This window comes from Loa loa, assembly GCF_000183805.2.
Source record: "Loa loa unplaced genomic scaffold supercont3.190, whole genome shotgun sequence".
NCBI classification, from domain to species: domain Eukaryota; kingdom Metazoa; phylum Nematoda; class Chromadorea; order Rhabditida; family Onchocercidae; genus Loa; species Loa loa.
In genome coordinates, this window is record NW_018108370.1 from 80,788 (window position 1) to 91,256 (window position 10,469).

Genomic DNA, 10,469 nt, shown 5'->3' on the forward strand with positions numbered 1-10,469 from the left:
AACTTTGATTATTTATTTGGAAATATACTATAATTGAAATATCATTTTAAAAAAGGATAACAGTTTTAAAAAGTCAAATTAGAACTGGAGATTGAAATCATATTTCGTATTAAAGTTGTTCCAAAGATTTGAAAAACTCTTTTTTTTACACCATTTTTTTTCAAATAACCTAACTAACCATAATGTCATATTTCACGAAAGTTTGTTTCCCGGTAATTCACTGATGTTTAAGCTATAAGTTTGCCCCACAATACAGTAATTGGTATTTCGATCATTCATAATTATAAAGGCAATTTTTTTTTTTGCGTTACTCAGCAATTAATTGATAAAATGTATTAATGATTTGAATTTAAAATTTTTCATGAAATATAAATAAAAATAATATTTTCATCCTGACTTATCAATTGAATATGTTTCTTTGAAAATTAGATTCAATTCATAATTTTTAATACATTTTTGCATTAGTTTACCGTAAACTAAAGCAACTTCTCGCAAACTAAAACTTTTCGTAAACTAAACCAATGCTTCACATTTAATTAATTAATTAATTAATTAATTAATCCTTAACAAAAGGAAAAAAATATACCATAACATAATTTTACTTATTTTTACTGGCATTCATTTATTTCTCTCATAATCTTTCCGTTAAATAAAAAAAAAAAAAATGGAACAAATAAAAATCCACATTTAAACTATTTATTGCTCTCTTATTATACAAAATTTTATCATTTTTTTGAACAAAGAAGGAAAAGATATAAATGGTTGTTTTATTGGGCAGTAAAACTTGTAAATATATAACTAATTATTTAAATAAATATGCTTATGTATTTAACTTTTTTTTTTTTTGACTACTTACGTTGTTAATTGGGAAAATCATGAATTATATAAAAATATCATTGTTAGTAACTATTAGCAATTATCCATGCATTTCTTGTTTAAACAAAAATTTAAAAAATTATAGAGCAATTAATATTCATCAAGAAATATGCAAATGCTTATTAATACGCATAGAGAAAAGGAAAAAATACAATTTTGTTAAGTTTATACAAATGATTGATTATTTAAAAGGAAAATGAATTGACGAGAATTTATAAAAATAACGATAGGAATGGATGATTTTAAATGTTTGTAGAAATGATTTAATTTAAATTATACAGATATTGTAAAGATTGAAAAAATCCATTTTGCAATATTTTGATTCAACAAAATGAATAATGCTTTATAAAATATGATAATTATTAACTATAATTGAATAAAATGCTTTTAATGGTTTAGTTAATTGAAATTTTCATGAATAAATTTCAGAAGAGATAGGCAAACTTTATTTTAATATAATTAAACTGTATTAATGAAATCTTAACCTATTACTTTTATTTAAACTGAATTTAATCGTTTTCTAAGGAAATGATTTCCATCAAACTTTAAGCTGTAGTTAATGGATGTTATTAATTAAGGTTATTCAAAACTTAAATTAAACATAATTTTGATTGATTTTCATTCATTTACTGTTTTACTTTCACAAATTAACTGATGTCATTCAAATTTTCAAATTTTAAGTCACAAACAAATATTTAAGTGCAATTAATATTTTATTACTTAAAGTTAAAATGTGAATATATGAAATGCATTAAAATGTGAATGGATTATATGATGGAAAGTTAATTTTAAAATTAATTCTTATATCTTAAGTGTTCAATATATTACTTAAATAATACGATGTAACATTTTCGAATGTGAAATTTTACTGTATAATGTGATATTTATGGACATAATTTGATAATGTTCATATTAATTTATCCACCGCATATCATTTTTATTCAACCCACGCATATGCAATTTCTTTTTTTTTTTTTTAGTATAATTGGTGTTGAATATTTCAATGATGAATGTTTTTTGATCATTATTATGCTAAAGAATTGAATTATTGCAAAAAAACATATGTTAAAATAAATTTATCCTACGATAACAACACAAATGTTTAACAATTTTTAAAATGCATTTTTACACCTTTTAAATATTAAAAATTTAATCACAGAATTCAAACATTTCATTATTAAAGTTATCATTATAGGAATTTAAATTTATTACTACGCTACCTTGTTTATTTCGTTTCATATCTTTTTTTTTCTCCTTTCTTAATCAAAAAACAAAAAAAAAGAAAAAAAAACTTCTGTAAATTGGTTTATTTGAATATTTAATTTTTGATTTTTTTTCAATTTATATTAGAATTTAAAATAATCATGCCGAAAAGGTATGCATTAGTTCAAAACGTGCACATACAATAATTTCACTGATAATCAATTTTACAAACTTCTAAGTGATTAAGCAAGAAATGCATTTGTTACATTGATCCCTTTGTACTAAATAAAGGAAGGCAAATTCTTCCTGATAATTTTATTGATAAGAACGAGAGAATTATGATTAATTTCAGCATAATTTATATATTTAAATAAAATTTACAATTTAATTTTTACCATCTGTTGCATGATCGAGGTATGCTATTGCATATCTCCTATCAATCATAATAGTTGCTAATCCGCTTCGATTTTTTTTTTTTAAGCAATTTTTGAAAATTTTATCACCTTCTTTTTATCCTCTCCTTCTCTCTTTACTCAAAATTTCACCCACTTACTTCCTCTCGTCACACACTTTAATTCCTGTGCTTTATTGAAATATCATCGAATTAATGAAGTACAATTTTTTTTCATTCGGATATAATGATTTGAGGAAAGTGCAACATCGTGACTGGTTATAAAAGTTTGAATGTCAGCTTATAATTGCTATTTTCAACTTGGCAAAGCAAAAATTGTCGGATGGTAAACAAACTTTTAATAGTGGTGTCCTCAAAAATTTTTCCATATTACCAAATATTACAATCATATCTTTAAAGTGAAGTCATCTTATGTACTTATTAAATTTCAAATGCAAAATTTTAGTATTATGAAAAATTATGAATATTATTTAAAATTCTCTTACAAATGGAAAAAATAACTAAGCCAAGTATTTAACTGATTGCAAGAAACTTTGTGCTAGTGATAATATTGTTTTGGTTTAATAAAATGATAACAGGAAAGTATCTTGGATTGAATTAAATTTTAATTTTGATAATTATTGTTGCATAAATTATTTTGTTAGAATGATAACATTTAATGATTGCATGAAATGACCATTCTATGTTTCTTTCATTTGAATTATTTAATCAACCTAAATTCAATCACTTCCTTAAAAATTTTGCTTATTTTCCAGGAAATGTTTATCATTTTTGGTCAACAAATGGGTACTGTAAATTCAAAAATTCAACAAAATAGTAAACGAATATTACTATTGTTGGTATTATTTACTTCACTACATCTGATTATGCCAGCAAGGAGTTTTGTACAACATAGATATCATCCAAACAAACTTGACCAAGTATCCATCCTTTTTTCTCCTTCTTTTGATAAAATTTATTTAAAATAATATGTCCAACTAAAAATTAACAACCGGGTTTAATATTATAAATCACTGGAATGATTGATACAATTTGGAATATATTAGAATAATTTTATTACTTTGAACAACATTTCAAAAATTATTGCATATTTAAAAACTTTGAAATTTTTCATATAGTAGTAATATGTGGCAATAAGTTTGTTGTCTTGATTTCGATAACTACTATTAAGTTTATATTTGAATTTTGATAACTACGATTTTACTAATCCAACAAATAAATGCATGAATTTCAGTTAGTCCGCCGATTTCATCAATTTCCTTACCTAATTTAAATTTAGGATATTGCAAACGATTTACAATTAATGGATTTGCTAAAACGATCAACTGAAAAAAATTGGGAAGAAATTGATCCAAATTGTGGAATTTATCGGCATCAATCATTACATGCTGTTATGGATCGAGTTTGCGAACTTTGTCATGAAATGTTTTCCTATGAAGAGAATAGTCTACGAGCTGAATGTCGGTTCGTCTTTCAATCTTTGATATTTTTGTAGAAGATAAATGAATTCCCTAATTAAAATTGAATGGTCATTATCAAGTTTTTCCTACTTTTAAAATGGCTATTTCTAATTTCACTTTAATTGTTTTATCGGTTTGATTAATTTGCGATAAATCGATCAATATCAGATCGTATCATTATTCCAGTCTTAAATGTAGCAATTTGATGAAAGAAAATCATCAATTCCATTGATGACTTATTCATATTGGAAAATTTAAATCTAACAAAAATGTATACTTTTGTAAATCAATGTTGGAGAAAAAGCAAAACTTTACAGAAATTAACATTAATTTTCAATTAATTCTTTTTCTTTTTGCAGCAAGAATTGCTTCCGCAATAAAAAATTTCGTACATGTCTACAGATCTTTTCACCCTCAGCAAATGTTGCTGAAAATTAACAAATGATAAAATGGGCAAATGGAATATTATTGATGACGTATATTTTAATAGCATTTATCTCAATCTGAATCCCGAATTTCATCTAATTGTTATGGTCTATCGGGTATTTTAATCATTTGTCATTTGTCTCTTTATTGTAGTTGATAAGAGCCAGTCCTTTAATATATATATATATATATTGAATAATGTAATTTCTCCAACAATTTTATTGTCTTTCTTGAAATTCGATTTCATCTAACACCTAACATACATTTATGCTTGATATTCCATTTTTATAGTTTGTCTAGAATAAAAAAAAAAAGAAAAAAAAGGGAAAAAAGTATTCCTTCTATATATATTAAATTAATAACTTATTTCAAACTACAATATGATTACACCATTCGTCATTTCTTTTTTTCACTAATCCATCATTGTTACTTAATAACAAGAAAGTTCTTTTTTTTTTCTCAATCTCTTCAACAAATCCTTTCATTTATATCATTGTGATCAAAAAATGGAGAAAAAAAAGTTAAAATTAATAGATTGGATATACAATTAAGCAATTTTTATTACTTAGAAAGGCTTTTTCAATTTCATTTTAACAAACGGTAGAAAAAAATTTTTAAATTGGTTGGTTTTGTAAAATTTTTTAGTTTATTTTGCTTGTTGGAAAAACTACATAAATTTAAAAATTTTCAATACAAAAAATATCGGTCGTTTCCATACATTTTAAATAAATTCCGGAATTTTTATTTCAATTTGAATATATGTTCCATTTATAGGCGTAAAAAGAAAATGAAGAAAATAACTGAATGGTTTACATGAATGATCTTTTCTTAATAGAATTACATATCGGCATATGCATTTTAAGGAACGTTCTAACAATTTCAAGATTTTGATAATTTAAATTAATTTCTGTTTATACTTTGAAATTCAAATTCAGTTTTCTGATTGGTGATATTATGCATCAAAATATCAATGTTATCTTTAATAACATTTGCTAAACTTATCATTTATGACATTCATTTTCTTTTCTTCTCCTTGGCATAAATTCTTCCAGATAATTCTTTGTTTTTTGTTGTTTTTTTTTTTTTTTTTTTAATTTTGTTTTAGCATCATTCGTTCCATTCCGGTCACTGAGCCAATATAATTCTGTTGATCAAAAGTGATGCACGGTGAAACATGGATTGATTTAGCTTCAAAATTTGCGAAGATACTGTACCCAAAGGCAGTGTGCACAAATTTTTTCATAATAGAATTTCGCGAATTGGAAAAAAAAACAAAGGTTCAGATGATGAATTCAATTGTAGTGAGATGAAAGATTCTCGAACTGAAACATTTCATCCTCAGTTTGATAAAATTATCAGTTAGAGAATAAAATTCAATCATAAGATGAACATAGGCATGAATTAAAGCGTAATTCAGCTCAAGTACGCAACCTTACCAGTATGCTATCACTAAGTTTCCGATTAATTTTATCCTTGTCTTACGGACATACACAAACAGAAGGATAACCAAAATTGCATACTATTTCTGTTTGACTTAATCACATTTGGCAAGCTGAAGTAGATTAAATTTCCGGAAAGTCTAGAATGCTATCTCTTAGATTTGTGAAACCCTTGTTAGTTTGAGCTCGAGATTTTTAAATTTAAACTAACCCAATCGTCACTATAAAACACAGATAGTCTTATAGATCGTATCCCCGTAATCCTAAAAACGGTTTTCTTTACATGATAAATACGGTCAAGCATATATCATAATAAATTAATCCAAGTTGAGAAAACCAAAAATTTTAAAGCAATCATCAGTTTAATTAATGATTAACATTCTGAGAGTCCCTGGGGATATTGCTATATGACTGTATCCGATTTGTGGTTATTATATCACTGAGAGAATATGCCACTAAATGGCTGAATATGGATGACAGTAATGATAATAATGATGATGTATAAGTAAGAAATAAAGGATAAAAAGACTGTTCTAATATTTAATCTTGTCGCCAAAGAACTGAAGTTCCGGGCTCTGCTGGCATAATTAATGCTAATGTACTGTAATACATTACTGCTGACAACCCCTTATTGTGGGAAGCACTAGAAGCCGCAGACCCAACCGTGCATGCAGGCTGTTTAGGACATTGGTCGCTCGAAATTGACCCCGAAGAAGACAGTCTTGCTCGGCAACATCCCGAATAAGGAAAGCACTGCTTGCTCCACACGGAGAAAAGCTTAAAAAAAGGTGACCTAAGCAAAGTTCATTTCCATCTTCATCCGGCTGGCTAATCGCGGCCAACCGGCATTTTCTGATACGCTTGAACAAGGACAAAAAGACAAGGGTATACTATAATGGGAAATTTCTTGTATTCTTGTAGTGTTGTGCAACGTAACACAGCGTGACAAAATTTCCCTTTACTTTCACCTCAAATTTTGGTAATTAGATCAATTAGATAAAGGAAAAGAAAAAGGAAAAAACATTCACGTCACATAATCATTGAGAGTTTAAAAAAGAAAACGAATTAACGCATAAAGTTAATTTCATAAATGTAGTTACAAGATAATTTCGAAGACATCAATCTGGAAAACAAAAGGAAGAATGTCCTCCTACTAACTCCAGGGTTCATCTATACATCTTTCATAGATTTATTACAAGATTACAAGAATTTTATATTTTTATTTATGATTACAAGAATTAATGCCTATATTAGCTCATGCAGATAAAGCACTTGTTGTTACCAGTCAATGATAAAGCACTTTGTGAACGCACATTAGTGTACAGCTCTATGGGTACCTTTGTTTAGCAAGGTACCTTGCTAAACAACGTAGAGAAAAACCTGGATGGTTTTTAATCTTTGTCACGATCCAACATGGTACGTGCAAATTAGTAAATCACTACACATTCGTTTATGATTCTTTATATTTTCCTTTATCGCGTAACTTCGCGTTTATTCGCGACACATATACTTGCCTCCAAGGGTGTGCACGAATTGACATTCGCGTGGTAGAACATCAGAACCATGCTTGATAATGCGATTGGTGGACATCCTGAACGTCGCTCTGCTCTAATTGCTCACGAACTATTACGACTCAATATCGATATTGCTGCTGTCAGTGAAGTTCTTCTCGATGAGGACGGTAGCTTCAATGAACATGGTGCTGGCTACATACTTTACTGGTCAGGAAAACCCAAAACCGAAAGTCACCTTCCAGGAGTTGGCTTCATGGTTAAAAACTCCATCGTCTTCAAACTCTGCCGACAGGTCATTCCAATCGTATTATGTCCTTACACCTCCCACTACACAACAAGCAACAAGTCCTTTTCTTTATATATTTCAGGTATGCAAGCTGACCGCATGGAAAAAAACATTCTATACCGATCTACGCGTCTTATCCAAAAGGTTTCTCCAAATGATAAGGTTATAATCTTTGGTGACTTCAACGCTAGAGTTGGGAAGAATTCCGAAACCTAGAAAGGAGTAATGGACAAGCATAGTATTGGAAACTGCAACAACAATGGATAGCTCCCGCTAGAATTTTGTGCAGAACAACAATCCACCATCACATATCGTGCAGCAGCGATACAGCTTAAAGATAACCCGGATGCATCCTTGATTCAAGTACTGGTACCTCATCGACTATGTCTTAATGCCCTAGAGAAACGTTCATGAATTCCGTCATATCCGAGTTGTGCCTAATGCGGAATGTTAAACAGACTACTGTCTTGTGCGATGCAAATTTAACTTCCGCTATAAGCCCAAACCTAAGATGATTGCAATTCCAAGAAAGAGGTTTATAGTTAACAATCTCCAAATACCTATAGTGAAAGATAACTTCCAGATAAATCTTCAACCGGACTTCAAGATCCTCCCACAGATCCTTCTTCTGAAACTCTTTAGCAACATATTAAAACCAGCATTCTGTAATTTTCCGTGGAATCCTTAGGATTCCCCTGCAACAGGAATAAAGACTGATTCGATGAAAACAATGAAGAGATCCAGCATCTGTTGATAAAAGAAAATATCTACTTACCAAGCACACCTCGCTCATGCAAAACAAATAGCGGACCAACCCAGAAGAAAACATTCAATTGCCGCGGATTCCGGTGACTATAGAGGATTCCACGAGACTCTGAAAGCTACGTATAGACCCAAACACCACGGTCAAAGTTCCTATTCAGCGCAGATAACCAAACGCTTTTCACTGACAAAACCTACATCCCAAATCGATGGTCCAAATATTTCTAGACTCTCTTCAGTGTCACCCATGCAGTCAAGGCTCAGTTATTCGGCACATTGCATAACAACCGCTGAAAAGCTAAGTGAATATAACCTCCACTATGGCAGAAACGATCAAGGCCCTACAGCAGGTGAAAAATGGCAAGGCAGCTGGGATTGATGGTATCTCACTTGAGGTCTGGAAACACGGAGGTCAAGTACTCTACTCTAAGTTTCACGAGCTCGTTCTGAAATGTTGGGAAAAAAGGCGAACTTCCACCAGGACTTCGTGATGCAATTTTTACTACCTTATACAAGAAGAGTAAAATAAGGCTGCTCAAATTGCCGAGGTATTATCCTGCTCTCTATTGTTGGCGAAATCCTTTTGAACACATTAGTACCCGCTGTATTAGAAAAAGTTCTATCTGAAAGCAAATGTGGCTTCAGAACCATTAGGAGTATCACAGATGTGATATTTCTTCTCCAATAAGTGCAAGAGAAATGAAGAGAACAGAACAAAAGGCTTCCATATAATCTGCGTAGACCTCACCAAAGCCTTTGACACCTTGAGCAGAAAGGATTTATGGTAGATCTTGGAACGATTAGGATATTCTCCAAGTTCCTGAAAATGATCATGCTATTACATGAAAATCAACGCAACCAAGTCAGATATGGCGATGCACTCTCCGAACCATTTCCAATAATCAATGGATGAGACAGGGTTGCGTTCTTTCACAACTCTCTTCACAATCTACTTCAACGTGATGCTCCATAGGGTCACGGCAGACCTAGATGAAGACAGTGGTATTTACATCAGATATCGTATCGACGGAAGCCTATTAAACCTAAAACCTAGGCGACGGAGGCCCACACTAAGATTCTAAATTACCATGTCCGAGAGCGACTTTTTGCCAACTACCCCATCCTCATCCCCCATATAGAAGCAACTTTACAGCCCCTAACATCCTGTTTTGCAGAGACCGTAGAGCTTTTTGAGCTAGAAATAAACTTGAAGAAGATAGAAGTTCTCCACCAGCCTGCAGCATAGGACGATAATTTTCCTCCTCACAACACCATAAGCGAATCAGAGCTTAAGTCAGTCCAGCAGTTCAGCCATTTAGACAGCGTCATTCCTTCCAGTGTCAAGATCGATAAAGAGATTGTCAACAGGTTGCAAAGGTAAACAGTGTTTTCGGAAAATTCCATAAAAGAGTCTGGTGCAATAAACACCTGAAGAGACCAGTGTATATAAAGCTATTGTTACTGTCTCTTCCATGATATGGTTCTTAATCATGGATCATCTACCGTTGCTATCTTTGACTCCTCGAACACTTCCATCAGCTCTGCTTCCGTACAATGTTAAACATCCATTGGACTACATATCCAATGTTACTGCTCACGCACAAGTGAGAATCACCAGTATTGAGGCCATTGGGGTGGACATGTCTCCAGAATGGAGGATCATCGCCTTCCTAAGATTCTATCCGCAAAAGAAGAGCCCCAAAGAGGAGATACAAGGAGGCCCTGAAACAATACCTTAATTTTGGCCATATTAGCTACCATTAATGGCCGACTCTGGCCTCGAATCGGGGGACATGGAGACACATCACTCATAATGTTGCTGCTTCCTTCGAGAACACACGCAGAATTAGTCTAAAGGACGAGTAACAATGCAGAAAAAACCGTACTTTATCAATACCGCCTAAGAAGACCTTCCACTGTGCATTTTGCACCCGAACTTGTTTATTCCGCATTGGTCTTCTTACCATCGGCACGCTTGCAGCAACAGTAGGTATAGTCTTTTATAAATTTTCGTTCTAAACCCTAGCCATGACGATGACGAGAATGAATGCTTAAACAAAAGAAAGTTAAGATGAAAAATTATTATATTTT

At 31.1% G+C, this 10,469-nt stretch overlaps 3 protein-coding genes across 3 annotated transcripts; all 3 read left to right on the forward strand.

The window, feature by feature from the left end:
* Nucleotides 1-3,770: 3,770 nt before the first annotated feature.
* Nucleotides 3,771-4,389, forward strand: LOAG_09412 (hypothetical protein; the record flags this gene model as incomplete). Its single annotated transcript, XM_003144939.1, has 2 exons — nt 3,771-3,955; nt 4,311-4,389. Coding segments are annotated over 2 exons (264 nt in total), but the record flags the coding sequence as incomplete, so codon positions are not given.
* A 2,969-nt stretch (nt 4,390-7,358) lies between these two features.
* Nucleotides 7,359-8,030, forward strand: LOAG_09413 (hypothetical protein; the record flags this gene model as incomplete). Its single annotated transcript, XM_003144940.2, has 2 exons — nt 7,359-7,791; nt 7,906-8,030. Exons 1-2 carry the CDS (start codon nt 7,380-7,382, stop codon nt 8,028-8,030), a joined length of 537 nt encoding a protein of 178 aa, XP_003144988.1. The 5' UTR covers nt 7,359-7,379.
* A 1,838-nt stretch (nt 8,031-9,868) lies between these two features.
* Nucleotides 9,869-10,117, forward strand: LOAG_09414 (hypothetical protein; the record flags this gene model as incomplete). The annotated part of the gene is made up of 1 exon (XM_003144941.1): nt 9,869-10,117. One exon carries the CDS (start codon nt 9,869-9,871, stop codon nt 10,115-10,117), a length of 249 nt encoding a protein of 82 aa, XP_003144989.1.
* Between the last annotated feature and the right edge of the window lie 352 nt (nt 10,118-10,469).